This window comes from Paroedura picta, chromosome 4 (genome assembly GCF_049243985.1).
Source record: "Paroedura picta isolate Pp20150507F chromosome 4, Ppicta_v3.0, whole genome shotgun sequence".
In the NCBI taxonomy this organism is placed as follows: domain Eukaryota; kingdom Metazoa; phylum Chordata; class Lepidosauria; order Squamata; family Gekkonidae; genus Paroedura; species Paroedura picta.
In genome coordinates this window covers 82,470,819-82,488,402 of record NC_135372.1, presented here as the reverse complement: position 1 = coordinate 82,488,402, position 17,584 = coordinate 82,470,819, and the positions used below count along the sequence as shown (strand labels likewise).

Below are 17,584 nucleotides of genomic sequence, written 5' to 3'. Positions count from 1 at the left end.
AGAGGCTAGATAGCCATCTGACAGAGAAGCTGATTCTGTGAAGTCTCAAGAGGGTGGCAGGTTACAGTGGATGAGCAATAGGGTTGTGAGTGTCCTGCATAGTGCAGGGGGTTAAACTAGATGACCCAGGAGGTCCCTTCCAACTCTATGATTCTATGATTCTATGACAAGGTAGGGCCTTTTCTGTGGCAGCCCCCTATTATGGAATAACCAGCACAGGGAGGTGCACCTGGCTCCCTTATGTTAGACCTTTAAAAGGCATTTTAAGACAGTTTTATTTAGGATTAAATTTGGTTAAGCTTATTAGCAGTTCTGAACTGGGATTTTAAATCTTGATTTTTGTTTTAAATGTATTTTAATGCATTTTATCACTACTGTAAGCTGTCTTGAGCTCCGTAAGTAAAAAAAGATGGCTAATAAATGTTTTAAATACACCAAAATATGAATAAACAGTTATACCATCCTGGTGATGTGTTTCTTGAAATTAGATGTTATTTACCTGGTATCTTTTCCAGGACTGCTTCCGCCTCAGTTAAGGATTCCAACATGCCAGCAGTCAAATCAGGGCACATTCCAATCACAGCATAACCATTCCAGATATACATCATTTCCTACAAATTATCAGAGAGTAGAGCATATTATAACTTGAGAGTGGAAGGAGCAGGTTAACTGGAGGCTAGGGACCTATAAAGTTGACTGTAGTTAGTAGAAATATATTTGGGACCAGAATGAAAGCCCGTTGAATGTTAGAATACAACAGGTGCTAGGATCTCCTGGTGGGGGAAGGGACGGTGGAAGGCAGGAAGGCAGGATGAAAGGGGGAAAGGAGGTGGAAAGGAAGGAAAGGGGGAAAGGAAGGAGGAAGGCAAGAATGGATGGAAAGAAGAAAGGAATGAGGAAAAGGAGGGAGGAAGGAACAGCTCCCCCCCCCCTCAGGGGATCATGCTGGCACGGCTCATCAGGCCGCGCCAACCAGGCAGCCTCCCACCCCCCGCCCTTCCCTTAGTAAAAGAGCAGAGTGACTTCAAGCTGTGCCGTGTTTTTAGTTAGGGGATCATGCTGGCACAGCTCATCAGACCACACCAAAGAGGCAGCCTTCCCCCCCCCCCCGCCCTTCCCTAGCTGGACGGACTGGACGACTGGCAAACTGGCCTGGCGAGGCAGATTCAAGCCGTGCCGCCTTTTTACTTAGTTAGGGAGAGCGGGGGAGGAATATGGCTCCCTCCCAGTCCCCCTAAGAGGATCGGGCTGGCGTAGCTCATCAGGCCACACTAGCCATCCAGCCTCTCCCCACCCTCCCTAGCTAACTAAAATGGCGGTGCAGCGTGGAGGTGCCTCGGCCAGCTGGAAAATATCATTTCTACGTTTTATGTAAACTGCCCTGCTCCCCCGGGGAGGAACGCATTTAAATATAATACATTAAAAAAAATTAAGCCAATCCTTAATTCAGCTAACAGAAGCCACAGTGTATGGCTAAGTACTAAACTCACTCATTGTAGATATGCAGAATGTTCATATCACAGAAGCCTCAGCTAGTGGTACAAGAAATATGCAGACAAACAGGTAAAGAGTTTTACCAATATATAAACTCAGTGTTGCCCATTTTTGGCAACAAGCAGTTATCTCTGAGACTTTCTTCCCAATAGAACTGGTGACTGCTAATGGTGAGATCAAGAAGACTTACATGAGCTCTGCTCCTTTAGTAGCGCAGGTCAGTCAAACAAAATATGGTCTCAGAACTCAAAAAAGCTGCCATCAAGGTGGAACCAGTAAGAATAGTTGCTCCATCAGTATCCCTGTTTGTTTTCTAATTTAATGTACTATGGTGGCCCATCAATTAGTGTTGCTAAATTTCTGTACTTCCCCCCAAAATGCAGACTCAGAAGAACTTTTTATATTTAATAGGTAGGTAGGTAGGAAGGTAGATACTGAATTTATGCAAATCACTCCCACCGTTTCATGTGGATACGGAGACTCTTGAGAGGTGATCATGAAGTAGTTAGTTTCCTCTCTCATTAATTGATGGAGGGCTGAGATTATGAAACTGATTTTGGTAGAATGCAAATAATTAGATTTTTAGGTGTATATAGGGCTGCTAACTCTGAGCTGGGAAATTCCTGGATATTTGGGGATGAAGTCTGAAGGAGGCATCTTGGGAAGGGGAAGGAACTCAGTGGGGAATAACACTAGAATCCATTTTCTTGAGGAGAGTGGATCTGGGTAGCCTGGAGTTATAATTCTGGGAAGTCTCCAGGCCTCATGAGGAGTCCAAATCGCATCTGATGGGAATTATCTCAGCAGGCTTTCTTCAAAGGTCTGCAAACCTGCCTGCCTCCAGTTCCAGTCCTCCAAAATCCAAATTTTAACCATCTGTTCCTACTACACACAGATGCCTCTGGGATCAGTCTAAGGGTGGGTCTATCTCAGGTTATTAAGGACCAAGAATAGTACATCCTCTTTATTAACTATAAATTACAACTTGCAGAACAGAAGTATGCCACAGTGGAGAAGGAAGCTAAAGTTGTCAAATGGGCTGTTAGGACCATCCAGTACTATCTAACCATTAATCCTTTCAAGCTGGTGGTAGATCATGAATCTTTACTCTGGATGGCTAGAATGAAAATCATAACCTGCAGGTACTAAGGTGGTACTTATCTCTCCTTCCTTTTAGCTTTACAATACAACATTGACCAGGCTGGGCTCACATAAACACTGGTTATATGCCTTTTATCTTTGAAAACAATCTGGTGGATGCCAGTCAAAGTGGGTGTCCGGACTCTGTTGCACCTGGACCCTCCAACACCTGAAATAGAATCAATGGGGCTGTAGCCATCACAACCTCAGGCACCAGCAATAGAAGAGCCTCCACCTCCCAGGGCCCACCTGACTGGGGCTCTGAGGCAGAGTGGAGCACAGTGGAATTGGTTGATGCTGTCTGAAAGGCACCTCTGGTACTGACAGACCCCAAGCAGGTGCAGAGGCAGGGCCAGAGCTGGGCTGGATAGTTCATGGGCTTTGGAGGCCAGTGCTTCCAATGTGCAGTAAAGCCCGAGGCCCAGAAGCACCTAGTGGCTGATGCAACACAGGTAGCAGGGTGCAGGCTCTTGGAGGCCTGTACATTTGTATCTGGCTTAGCCCCTATTGGAGAAAGTCGGCAGCTAGTTCTGCTTCCGTAGGAGAGAAACGGGAACTGGGGGTGGGGGAGAGGAAACATACACCACAGCTAGGCTTCCACAGGGAGAAGTCAGCCAACCTGGAAGTAAGGTGTCAAATGATCTGGGGGGATGAAAGGGAGCAGTTAGGCAGAGGCCAAAGAGGAGAGATGCTGAGGAGTCCAGAGCTCTCAGAATTGGGGCCCAGCCAGAAGGAGGAGATGGAGCTGCTGTTCTGAGACCTCTTGCATATGTAAGCAATGGCGGAAGGAGGCAAGTCCCTGGAGAAGCAGGTGGGACCTGACTACTTTTTACCATCAGCACTTGCACAGCTATATTAGATATAGCAGGTTGATCGGGGACACCTGAGGAACTGCAGTAAGTGTTAGTAATATCTGGCTAAATTAGGTATTTTTTTTTATTTATTTATCATACTTCTATACCGCCCTCCCCGGTATAAGGTATTATTAGTATTCAGCTAGGAAATATTTAAGACTAGTAAATAAGCCCGCTGCAGTCTTAATGCAGCGGGCTCTAGCGGGTCCTCAGAGTCGGAGGGGGCTGCGGGGCCGGCGCGGTCGTGGCTGGGGGCTCCAGAGGGGCCCGGGAGTCGGCGGGCCAGCGCGGGCATGGGGCGTGTCGGGGCGGCACGGCTCAGGGCAGCGCAGGGCGGCTTGGGCGGGTCCTTGGAGTCGACGGAGGTGCAGGGCCGGCGGGGCCGTGGCTGGGGGATCCAGAGGGGCCCGGGAGTCAACGGGCTGGCACAGACATGGGGCGTGTCGGGGCGGTGCGACTCAGGGCAGCGTGGGGCGGCTCGGGCGAGTCCTCAGAGTCGGCGGGGGTGCGGGCATGGCTGGCGGCTTGAGCGGGGCCCGGGAGTAGGCAGGCCAGGGTGGGCGCAGGGCGGGGTGGCGTGACGCAGGGCAGCGCGGGACGGCTCGGGCGGGTCTCGGGAGTTGGCAGGTGCTGCGGGGCTGGCGTGGCCGTGGCTGGGGACTCAAGCGGGGCCCGGGAGTCGGTGGGGCCTGCGTGGGCGTGTGGCGGGACGACGGAGCGCAGCGCGGGGCGGCTTGGGCGGGTCTCAGGAGTCGGTGGTGAGGCTCGTCGATGGCCCCCGGCCGCGTCGGCGGCTACCTGGGGCCGTGCAGAGTGTAGTCGTGTGGCGGCAAGGAGGCGAGGGTGAGGCAGCATCCTGTCCTGGTGGAGGTGAGTGAACTTATGGCGGCAGGCGGACGGCGCTTTGCCCCTCCCGATTAGTCAGTCTGGCGGCAAGGGACCAATTGGGAGCTGCGCTGCTTTGTGCCTGCCGATTGGGTCCCCCGATTGTCATTCCAGAGGAAGGGGCCTATGGGCACCCTTCCTCATCATGGACAGGGCCCACCTTTGGTGCCCTTAACGAAATATATTATCCGCTCCACTAGGAGCGGTTAAAGATGTTGGTGTACAGGAAATGAAGGATAATAAGAAGGCATAGCTATTCGAGCTATTAATGGTACAGGATGGTACTAGAGAATCTGAACTACTAAACTTTTCAATACCTATTAAAATTTCTAATCCTATCTTCATGAGTACTTTGAAGCCAATGCTTAGATAACATACATTCTTGTAACCATAATAAATTTATTCCTGATATCATGAAACAGTCTAGATGGATTTCCTACTGTCAATCTTAGCATAAAAAAAGAAATTGTTAGAAAGTGCTTGTAACAGTCAAATGAGCACTATAATCAACTAAAGCTAGGATAAAATTGTAGCTAAGACAATGATATAATAATTGTGTCACAATTCAAATCTCAAATCAATCAGAAATCACATAAAGGGTTCTTAGACAAGCCAAGATGTCCTAGCCTCTGTCTGTACAAACATACTCCCACAGTTGCAATATGAGTATACTATTGACCTAGTTAAAAGAAGAAGACAAAGAAGAGCTGTTTTTTCGTACCCCACTTTTACTACCCAAAGGAGTCTCAATCGGCTACCCTTTCTCTCTGCACAAGACACCCTATGAGGTATGGGAAGCTGAGAGAGCTCCGAGAGAACTGTGACTGGCGCAAGGTGACCTAGCTGGCTGCAAATGGAAAAGTGCAACATTCAAGGCTGTTGTCAGAATCCTAGGTATTCTGCCATGAGTTTAATTGGTTTCAGTGATTGATGTATGAAGCAGTCCATTTTGTCTGGTCTATGCTATGCTGGGTCCTCTCACTCCTCAAGGTCATGTACCTCGTTATTGCCTCTGCTTCCCACATCATGCAGTGGGGAAGCTGAATTTGCTTCGCCTTAGTTAGCTTGTCCTGTGCCTGACACCCTGATTAGCAGAATGTTTTGTCTCATCCTGAAACCCGAGTCATCACCTTCCCATGGGAGGGAGGGGAGGGGAGAGAATGTTCTTATGTTTTATATATGTGATTCCCTGCTTGTTACCCCAGTTCTGCCTATTTCCCGATGTTGGATGCTTTTGCTTGGGAATAAAGAAACTTTCCAAAATAGAAGTTTTCTTTTCTACAAGTCTATAATTCTGACAGTTGTCAGTCTTAACCACTAAAGATAATATATACAATGTGTTTGATAAAGATAAATACAACAACCCACTTTCACTCTATTTTCAGCATCTTGTAGCTACTTTTTGGCTTAATCATTCTGTACGACTAAGTCCAATTGCAGATTGGATTAATTCTAATTCACAGATTAGAAATTCATTCAATGTAAACTGCACCAGTTTTAACTATTATGCTCTCTGAACATTGTGTAACAATAGAGAGGCTGTTGTAATGAATACCTTTGAAAGAATTGTTGGAAGAAAAAATAAAACTCTCAGTAGCAACTGCATTTTTCTTCATACTTCAAATCAAATATTCTTGGCAACAAGGACAGTTCCATCCAAACAAATGGGCCTATCATAGCTAACTATTAACAAACTGCTATAAATAGCTTAGTACAAATTTCCAGGTCCTCAGTCTAGCACTTCACTGTTAGTGTGCACCATCTGCTGTCGTGATGAATTACAGCACATAGAAGGTATTTATGCACAAGGCAGATTGCTAGAGGCATTCATTTCAACACCAGAGTCTCCTGACACACGGAAGAAACAAGGGCCATTCTGCACAAAGTAGCAGAAGGCTTGCAAATGGTAAACGCTACTAATTTGCCATTCCGCATGAGGCCGCACACAATCTGCAACAGTCCTGCTACACTAGCGCTAAAATTGCTTTGTTGTAGCGATTTCCGGTGAATCCAGAAAAGTGGATTCACCCTCAGAAAACTGCTACACTCCTGCCAGCAACCTCCAACACTAGCAAAAAAGACCTGTGCGTTCTTAATGTGGCGGCTGCAACAAAGTCCCAACCCCTGGATCTCTCCTCCGAACTTCCGGCGAAGCGATCGCCTTTTTTCCCCCCTCGGAACGAGCGGGAAAGCAACGAACCAGCGAGGCTTGATTCACCCAACGAGGCTTCTCCGGCTACAGTCCTTCCACAGAAGTGCTTTAAAGCTCCCCTAAGTCCCCAAGCACAACACAGCCCCCTGTTTGCAAGTTCCTTTTATTTTTCAGCCGAAAATTGCACCCGTGCGGGGGGGGGGATTTTTTTTTCACTCGGGGGAGCGTGGTAACGATAAATGGTCAGCTCACACGCCAGCTAGATGGGTCTTTCCGTTGCAACAAATCAACGCATATTCATTGCAACGTGTGTGTGTTTTTTAACTGTGCTTAAGGGGAAAGGGGCTTTTCCAGAGCATGATAACAACCGCCCATTGGCTGTTCGTTTGATTGACGGCCAGGGGCGGGAACAAGCACAGAAAAAATTGCTTCCTTTCTAGCAATTCCTGCGAGACCAGAAACCTGTGAGGAACGAATGAAACGCTACTGGATTCCACTACAAGTGCAGGTATACGGAACGCCGAGATTCCACTATTTAAAATAGTGTTTCTGCTTTGTGGAACCAATTGGCAACATTGGTCCTTGTGCAGAAAGGCCCCAAGTCTTGGTGCTTATTTGTTCTCAGTGGCTCATAGATACAAGCAGCTTTTGTTTGTTTTTGTTTTACAATTAAAAAAAAAAAGTAAATATATCAGTCATCACAAATTAAACACTAAAACTGTTCATGAAAAAAGGATTTCAAGTAATTTTCAGATGGTTATGGTAAAAGTTTAGCATACCTTAGAGACTGGCTCATGGACCCTATATTTTCCATATATAATGTTGACAACAATTGCTACAGATGTAAACAGTTAATGACAGGTTCACCAATTGGCCTCATTTGTAGATATTATACATGGACATATATCCAAAAGTTCTTTAGAAACTCAGAAGTGAGATGGTAAAGATATAACTTATTACTAGAGTTAGCCATGGTCAAGAACCTAAGCCTGGGTCCCCCATAGTTATTGCTCTTTGTCCCTTCAGCAATATTCGGAAGAGCTGAGGGCCCTGCGGGAATTACCAGCATTCCGCAGGGCCTGTAAGACGGAGCTCTTCCGCTAGGCTTATAACTGAGGCCGGGCGGAAAGAAGATCAGCCCCCCCCCCTCACAAACTGGCGGTAGAGAGCGTCACCCCCCACCGTAGATGAGGATGCGGAGAGCAAATGAGTAGGCTACGCCATCGCTGTTACAATTATTGTAAATCATTGGTTTTTATAGTCATTTTATGGTTTTAGGGGACGGGTTTATGTAAGCCGCCTCGAGCCTTCGGGGGGAGGCGGGGTATAAATATAATAATAATAATAATAATAATAATAATTCATCCCTCTGTCTCCCTCGTGGTTAAGTGCACACAAATAAAGCAGACCTTTAAAAATGTATTAAAGGATTTTAAAAGATTTCACTATGGAGTACAATCTCTATAGTTTAGCAGCAGAGAAAATAAAGACGTTAACTTAATCTAATACAACCTAATATATTGAATAACTGGTATCAGCAAATTTTCTTGCAGCATAAAAAAAAAACCAGTAGCCAGGCATGTGAGTTCGGTTTATCAACAAAGGCCATGTAAAAGTCTTAACGTTCGGTTTAACAACAAAAAGACAGATAAAATACTTTACCAGTATTTTTTGGTACTTATAAATAAAATTAACAGTTTCAAATCTGCTTCAGCTACTGGTATAGTTGGCCCTAATAAAAGCTGAAATGGTTGCTGGCCATTTACACTTAAGAAGCACAACAAAGAACTTCAGGGCTCTCCCTACGGCATCGATTCAGGGGATAGAATGTGTTGATCTACGGTGGGAATCGGTCGAGAATGTGGCTATATGGGTGGTGTACTGTTCACCCACTGCCCCCTCGGATTCTCAGCCAGGCCTGTTGGAGGTGGCAGCTGTCTGGACGTTGCAGTACCCAAAACCTTTGATTTTGGGAGATTTCAATGTCCATGCATATGAGCCATCTTCAGGACTTGGCCTGGATCTAATGTCTGCCATTGAGACACTAGGGTTCTTGCAATTTATTGCTGGTCCCATCCATCAGTCTGGCCATACCCTCGATCTGATCTTTGGCAAAGGTGTAGCAGTAGATCTGGTGGCAAATAACACCGTTCCATGGTCAGACCACCATACCCTGAAGGCTCGGGTGATGGGCACATTTTAGTCTACCCACAGAGTCTTATGGATTCCAAGAGATTCCTGAAGGACACGATGCCCTCTGGCATCTCGTTGGCGGCCTTGGTGGAGGACTGGCAGTCCCGCCTATTGGCTGCTATTGACAATATTGCTCCTAGGCACCGTCTCCGCCTCAAACAGGCTCGTTGGTATCCCCAGGAGCTTTGGTAGAGGAAGAAGGAAGTGAAACGGCTAGAGAAGGTATAGAGGAAGACTTGTGACGAGGCGGCTAGGAAATCCCCTCCAAAGGAGGGGGGGAGGGGGATTTACTTAAATGTAATCATAAATGTGGGAAATGCTTGGCATGCAGTTTTATGTTGGAAATAGACCACTATAACTTTCAACGTGTCAATTAGGAAGTTGATATAAATTCATTTATTAATTGCAACTCAAAAAACATTGAACACTGTGTAGCTTGTGAATGTCAAAAATTGTATATTGGAATTTCAACATGAACACTGACAACAAGAATGTTAGAATACTGCTTGCATATATCTGAAGCGCACGTCAGTAAACACTTAACTTCTCATAATCATGCACCAGACAGCCTTAAATTCTTGGGACTTAATCTGACCATTATACCAAGATTGATATTACCAAGGTTCTGTTGAGAAAACAGCCTTTTTTCATTTTAAATTGTGTACAATGTCTCCTTTTGGTCTAAATTTTCAATTCAGCTTGTGAGTCCCTCTTTGGAGGACCGATGAGCATTATGGAAAGCTAATTCCACCAGTGAAAACTTGGTCCCCAAAGGGTAGTTTATCATAACCAATGTAATTCATATGAAGTATGTATGCTTTGTAATTTACATACTCATTTTTGGTGGTTCACTTATTTTTTGTAGAATGTCTGTAAGTAGATTATGAATGGCTATGCTTGAATTTTATTATGTTAGTATAGTGAGTTGAAAATACTGTGTATGTGTATATGCATATGTAGTAATTACAAAAGAATTATCTTTACACCGCCCGTGGCGCCGCGGGCGCCACGGACTAAATAAAACAGTAAGCCCTTGGAAGGCGGGCTGTGTCCGGGATGAGGAAGGGTGCCGATTGGCCCCTTCCTCATGACAGACTATCGGAGGGACCAATCGGCAGGCGCGAAGCGCCTGCCGATTGGTCCCTCCGATTCCTTGCCGGAGCAACTGCGAGCCGCGCGTAGCGCAGCTCGCAGTTGCTCCAAGCCAGCCGGCCTCTAAGAACCTCTAAGAACCTCTAAGCTCTAAACCTCTAACCTCTAAGCCCGCGAGCCGCGCCCGCAGATCGGGCCGCGCCCGCGGGCCGCGCCCGCGGATCGGGCCGCGCCCGCGGATCGGGCCGCGCCCGCCGGCCGCGCCCACGGGCCGCGCCCGCGGATCGGGCCGCGCCCGCGGATCGGGCCGCGCCCGCGGGCCGCGCCCGCGGGCCGCGCCCGCCGCCGCCCAGGGAGCCCCCGGCCTCTAAAAACGCATCGCCGGCACACGAAGATGGCCGCCGGCAAGAAGACCGCGCCAGGGAGCCGCCCGCCGAAGGAGCTGCCCGCCGAGAAGAAGCCACCCTAGGAGCTGCCCGCCGCGAAGGAGCTGCCCGACGTCGCTACAGCCCTCTCACCGGTAAGCTACCTTTCCTCACCCTGCCCTCGCCAGTCCCTCGCTCTCCACCCCCCTGCTAGGGCCCATTGTATTTGGAATGCAATGGGCTCTTTTACTAGTATTTTATAATAGCTTTAATGAGTCTTTTCCACTGAGAAGATTTCCTTGAAAAAGATTAAAGAATCCTGAGATTGTTCTTGCTGGACCTGGCTTGACTGGAACAGAATTAATGTCTATTTGGTTAGCATAATTTATGTTGATTGTCTTTGTGCTCATGTCTCTCTGTTGGATATTTATCCATTTGAATGTAATAGCTTGTGAGCCAGGGTGATGTAATGGTTAAGAGCAGTGGCCTCTAATCTGGATAACCCGGTTTAATCCCCCACTCCACATGCAGCCAGCTGAATGACCTTGGGTCAGTCACAATTCTCTCCAAATTCTCTCAGCCTCACCTACTTTACAAGGTGTCTGTTATGGGGAGAAGAAGGGTAGGTGATTGCAAGCCACTTTGAGACCCCTTCGCAGGGTACAAAAAATCTGTTCTTCTTGATCACTCCACTGATCAGCTGTTAAGTTTAAATAGCCAGCAGTCATTTAAATCCTCCTTTTCACTCTCCCGCCTTCCAAAGGGAAGAAAATGAAATGGACTGATGGAATGGCTTGCAGTCACTGAAGCCTTACTACAGGTAGGCAATTCTTTTCACTTGTGGGGAAAGAAAGGGAACCTTGAAATGGCTGCCAGCCATTTAAATTTACCAACTTCTCTCCACAGGATCAACTGCTTGGTGGGCATTTCTTTTAAATGCCCGGGAGCCAAAAAAACAACAACAAAAAAGGCTTTCCTGAATATTTTCTGAGTCTCAGTACCACACTTGTATTGGGAATTGGGATTTGGGGATATCAGGAAATGCTAATATTTTTTGGGTCCAATATATCCAAACACAAAAAATACCAGTTTTCCCCCCACGTGCCTAGCAATAATATAAAGCATTATATGCGCTACAAAGCGCATAACATACCAAAGCATATCAGCATGGCATGAGCAAAAAGTTAGCATGGTTCCCCCTGCCCCATACTATTATAGCCTTTTGCCCTCTGGCACGAGGTAGTCTCTTGGATCCAATGAGAAATGTCTCTTGATGGAACTTTCCAGAAGATGTTAAATCTGCTCCTAATTCCTCCATCCCATCTATTTATACAACTGAGCAGTTTCTCACAATTAACTAATTACCACATTATTGGATTTGGTCTTATAAAAGATATAAGAATGGTATCTGCAATAAAGCCCAAATCATGAACAATTTTGAGTTGGACTAGGTCCTCTAATATGCACATTAACCCTTGCAGGTGCTTTGCCTCACATCTATTGTACTAGAAGACTGGATAATAGCAAATATCACACCAATATTTTTAAAAAGCTCCACATGGGAATCAGGAAATTGCAGGCCAGCTATCCTAATATCTGTCCAGGCAAGTTAATACAAACTGTAATCAAAGATAGAATTATTAGGGACAAAGCCTGCTGAAGGATAATTAATATGCCATCTGCAAAGAGAACTTGCATCACCAACCTTCTTTGAACAAGAATTAGACAGCACTGATGCAGTTGACATTAAAAACATGGGATTTCAAAAGTGTTTTGACATGATATGTCAGCAAAGACTCCAGAATAAACTTAGCAGTCATGAGACAATAAGATAGCTCCTCTTATTGATAAAACTTGGTTAAACAACAGAAACAAACAGAAAGAGCAGAAATACATAGAAAGCTCCAACAATGGAGGTAAGCAAGCCGGGGGGGAGGGGAGTACAAGGATTGGTACTGGGTGTGGTGTTGATCTTGAACTGGTGATGAGTATTATAGTGGCCAGGTTTGCAGGTACAAAAAGAAGATTCAAGATGGTGAAACCCAAGGCCAAATGTGAAGAAGCTCCAAGAGGATCTCTACAAATTGGGTGAATAGGCAACAATGTGGCAAATTAAATTCAATGTGGATAAGTGTAAAGTGACGCACATTGGAAATTCCAGTTCCAAGTCAATGCTAATAGGGTCTGAACTTGCTGGACTGAAAGGAAAAGAGACCTTAGGCGTATAGCAGATAGCTCAATGAAACTGTCAACCCCATGTGCTAGGAGTGAGGAGAAAAATCAAAAAGGTGGGGCTTATTAGGAAAAGAACTGAAAATAAAACATATTATAAAACCAAGTGTGACCTCATTTGGAATACTGTGTGAAGTTTTTGTCACTGTATTTAAAAAAAGAAAAATGAAGAGATGGAAAAGGTATGGAAGAGGGCAACTAAGATTATTAGAAGGTTGGAGCACCTTTCCTATAAGGAAAGACTGAACACTTTGGGATTTTCCAGTTTAAAAAAGATGCAACTAAGAGGGAACATGATAGAAATGTATAAAATCATGCACGGGGTAGAGATAGTGAATCACTAGAACTATTCATCTATTCCTCAAAATTCTATTACTCACGGCCATCCAATGAAACTGATGGGCAGTAGATTCAGGACAGCAAAAGAAAATACTTTATGTAACTACTGATTGAAATGTAGATATTTGCTGCCAGAGGATGTATTGATAGTCATAGGCACAGACAGATTTAAAAGGGGATTAGACAGATTCATGCAGCATAGGTCTATCATTGACTACTAGAGGCAGTAAATCTTTGAATACCAGGGGCCTCAGCCTCTATGCTATTGTTGGTTCTCCAGAGAAATTGGTTGGCCACTGTGTGAGACAGGATAGTAGGGTGAAGGCACAAGATCAAAACTTCCACTCTTCCATTTCTTCCATGTATACCACACTATATGATTGGTCTCATACATGTGTGCACTCTTACTATATGATTAATCAGCCTTGTTTTTGTGGTGTACATATTCAGGTGATCAGTGGATATGTGAAAAGGTTGTACACACAATATCTGCAATGATGGGATAATTTATTTTCATAAACATTTCCTTTAAAAATCAGAATGATTCTCTGATATACACTAGATTATCAAAGCAAAAGAATTGGGGGGTGGTATTTAAGCTTACCAAAACAGGTACTGGAAGAGGAACAGGATCTGGGGATAGGTATCGCCGAGATTTCCGAATTACAAACTTCTCTGTTGGTAGGGACTTCCCTGCTATTTTCAGTTTTAAACTAGGCACAGTTCTAGGATGGTATAGAACAAAAGACAAGTTAAAACAATTTCCCCTAAAATAAAATTATTTCCTCTAAACAAGTGGAAAGAAAATAACCCAAAACAGAACAGGAAAGTTATTTATATTTCTGTTTGCACACAAGAAGCTTTTCCTATTAAATATGCTCAAAGTCCACTCCAGAGGACAGACGTTTCTGAAGAGGTGAAATTAGCAGGTTACTTACTTCACAGAAGTATTATGAAGATAAAATGAGATAACTGCATTTAGGTATTCATACCATAGACAAACACAATTCCAGTAGTGATTTACTTAAGGCCATTTAAAAAAATCCTAAGCAGTATCAGGGAATGAAACAAAGCAGCAAGGGCTGCTCCGAACTCAACCTCCTAAATTTAGATACACACAAATCATATATGTTGTTTGTATCAAGCATCCTGGGTATACAGAATGGCAAGCCCATTGATTTATCTACTATCACCGTCTTCCAGCTTAAGACATAAGCCCATGAAGACTTAAAAATCTTACCTAAATAATGTAACTTCATCATCTCCATAAGGTTTATACTCCTTTATTTCAAGCATGCTGAGATAGGCAGCTTTCATATAGACATATGTAGCCTAAAAACAAAGCAATACTCAATTAACAGTACAGTCCTATGCAGAATTACTCCATAAATTTTACTGGGCTTAGACTGCAGTCACTCTGCAGTAGGACTTCACTACTTTACACTCGTGATGTGTCATCTTCAGCTAAAAGTCAGCCAAGGGAAACTTTTAAGGAACAAAAAGTCATATATCTGAAACAATATGTATTATTATACAATAGTTTTGCAACTTTCCTAATGGTTTGGGATTCAGATATCTCAAAAATTGTATTCTCCAGCCTAAGTAACCTGTTATTTGAATAGGGTCTGGTCCATGTCCCCTGCCTTCAGAGGTCCAGCAGGTGCTAAATAAAGCAGGGTATTGTTGGTGAAAGTGCAATGACAGTGGAAAATATTTCCTCATGAAACTTGTCTGGCATCACCCCTGATCTTCTGAAGGATGGTTCTGTCTTGGCCTGATTTGCACCCATCCTGATTATCACGTTGTATGCTGGACAGAGCTCTTCCTTTATAAACTCTGTAGGTTATACTGGTTTGTTTTTATTTGGCTAGTCTTTAATGTTTTATTAATTTTATGGTTTACGTTAAAAATGATTTAGGATGCTTTTAAAATTGGTTGTGCAGCTAAAATAGCATCAAAATATCTTTCAATTTAAATAAACCCAAAATAAAAGGGGAACACAATCAGGGACACTCCAACAGGAGATTCTTCCCCCCACTTTTTTTAAAGGAGAGAATGGGACAGCCTATGACTTCACCTGTCATTCCAAGACCTATGGATCCTTTGAGAACTGGAATCCCTATTCATTTAACTTTGATTGGCTGACATCTCTATTTCACCATAAACGTTTTGGGGCTACCTATGACAGCTTGGGGAAACCTTAACATTGATCATCCAAGTAGGGACAGAGATTAAGTATGCTATTGTATTTTTATGTTCCCAGTACTCTTTTGATGGACTTTATCATATTCAGAACAAATCTACTCAAAATTTACTTTAAAAGCACATTTAAAAATTGCTTTTCCCAACCAGAATGTCCTTCCCTGACTCACTTTTGACCAGGTGTTTTCTTTGCTGAGCAGGTCTGCATAGAAGTATGCCATCTTCCACTGACATTTGTATGTGAAGCACCACATCAGTTCCCAATAGCACATATGATGGAACTGTTTCCAGTGTTGCTGGGCTTCACAACACTCCTCAAACCTACTGATGGCCTAGACAAGCAAGAATCAACAGAAATGCTAACACAAAAAAGAACCAAAATTCAGAATCCACATTGCTGTACAGTTTCTTCACAGGCATGAGAGAGAAATAGGATGGGTTGGGAACCATATACTTTCAGCAATATGACAGCTGGCATGGCAAGATATATTATTATTATTATTATTATTATTATTATTATTATTATTATTATTATTATTATAAATTTATATCCTGCCTCCCCCCGGAGGCCTGAGGCGGATCACATAAAAACCAATCCCCTAAAACAATAAAAGCACAATAAAACATAATACAATTAATACAAAAGTTAATACAAGAATGGCGGCAAAATTCAATATAACTAATCCAATGCCACACCCACTAAGAAGGAAAAGGGAGGGGGCAGATGACAGATGCAACCGTCACATTTGTGAGGGGGGCTAAATCTTCTTGCTGCCCGGCCTCAACCGAAAGTCTGGTGGAAGAGCTCCATCTTGCAGGCCCTGCGGAATGATGACAATTCCCGCAGGGCCCGCAGCTCTTCCCGGAGCTCATTCCACCAGGTTGGGGCCAGGACTGAAAAGGCCCTGGCCCTGGTCGAGGCCAGGCGAGCTTCCTTGGGACCGGGAATGACCAATAGGTTAGCCCCCGCAGAGCGTAAGGCCCTGTGGGGGGCATAGGGCGATAGGCGGTCCCTCATATACACTGGGCCCAGACCATGGATGGCCTTGAAGGTCAAAACCAAAACCTTGGACCTGATCCGGAAGATAACCAGTAGCCAATGCAGCTGCCTCAGCACTGGCTGGATATGTGCCCTCCAAAGTGTAGCCGTGAGGACCCTAGCAGCCGCATTTTGGACCAGTTGCAGTTTCCAGATCAGGACCAAAGGCAGGCCAGTGTAGAGCGAGTTACAGAAATCTAATCTGGAGGTGACCATCGCATGGATCACTGTGGCCAAGTGTTCAGAGGACAGATAGGGCGCTAGTAGCCAAGCCTGGCAGAGATGGAAAAATGCCTGGCCAGCTACCTGTTTGACCGGTGCCTCGAGTGTTAGTGAGGCATACCAGCACGTATTTCCCTGCCTGTCAATCATGGCAGGCAGCCAGCCAATCAGCTTCCTCTTGGCTTTAAAGAGAAAGCAATTTTTTTAAAGTAGAAATTCTCCGTTGCTATGCCTATGCATTTAATTATAGATGCATTGTACATATTTTAATGCCACCCTGTTCTGGAATTATTAGGCTTGAAGATCCAGAAAAGTAATTTTTTCCCGGATTTTTTTTGGGGGGGGGGGTGGGGCGTTTTGAGAGACATGCTTTGTGTGGCAACTGGTGGGTGGAATTTTTTTTTATGTTGTCTGGCTTAAGCAACACATACTCATTGCTCAAGGCAGTTTGCTACAAAAAAAGCCCCGTTCCAGGGAGAAAGGAAAGGGAGGCAGGCACAAGGGCGGGCGCTAGAGACAGAGATCATGCTACTTCTGACACTTTGGTTATGCACAGCTATTTCTCTAGCTGTTGCTGGTTGCTCTCCTCTCACTCACACTACAAGGTTGTGGGAATCTAGTTTTGTGGATTCCCCAGCCAGGGCTTTAAAATGGAGGATGTAGCTGCCAGTTTACTGCTGGAACACTAGATGCTGACGACGTATTAGAAAACATAAAAAAAAAGAAGCGTCTGCAAGAGGTAATCTTTTCACTTCATTTTCTGGGTGCGGAATGGCCCCAAATGTATTTTGCCTGTCATTTACAAATTAACATAAATTAACATAAAGAGGGAATAAAGAGTAAATAAAGAGTGGACAATAGTTTTAAATGCTATACTATTTTAAATATCATTGAAGAAAAGGCAAGATGGAAATCTTAATATAATATTGCTATATCACGTTATACCAAGATTTTAAAAGACAACACAGGAACAATTCAGCAAATGCTAATAGATCTCTCAAACAAAGCAGCTTTATCCCGCTGCAGAATTTTTTATATTATTGGATCTGTGGGGGCAGAATAAAACCCCATTGAACTGGTAGTAATTAACAGCCCTCTTAAGTGGCAGAGTTGTTGCAGGATGTCAGATGAATTGATCCCAGTGGTTGAAAAAGCTGTTCAAGTGGCAAATCTTCAATTGTTGTTGCCCACTCTCAGCACTCCTCTTGTTTAAGCACTGATCTGCATCTATGTCACACCAAATAGGCATAGAATGAGTGTGTGAAACTCTTGATGCTAAAGTGGGAGCCAAACTAAAGGGTTTGAATCTGAGTTGTGGGTTTAAATACATATCCAATAATGGACAAAATTAAGAAAAGGTTGTTTCATAATGGGG

At 44.4% G+C, this 17,584-nt stretch overlaps 1 protein-coding gene across 10 annotated transcripts in view; it reads right to left on the bottom strand.

The window, feature by feature from the left end:
- TTC39A (tetratricopeptide repeat domain 39A) overlaps nt 1–17,584 on the bottom strand; it is a 98,483-nt gene that overhangs the window by 37,541 nt on the left and 43,358 nt on the right. For all 10 annotated transcript variants that reach the window (XM_077333782.1, XM_077333789.1, XM_077333787.1 and 7 more), the window contains 4 exons: nt 15,119–15,280; nt 13,987–14,078; nt 13,351–13,471; nt 500–611 (listed from right to left, as the gene is read on the bottom strand). In XM_077333782.1, the coding sequence (XP_077189897.1) occupies nt 500–611; nt 13,351–13,471; nt 13,987–14,078; nt 15,119–15,280 (487 nt within the window). The remainder of the gene's footprint in view (nt 1–499; nt 612–13,350; nt 13,472–13,986; nt 14,079–15,118; nt 15,281–17,584) is intronic.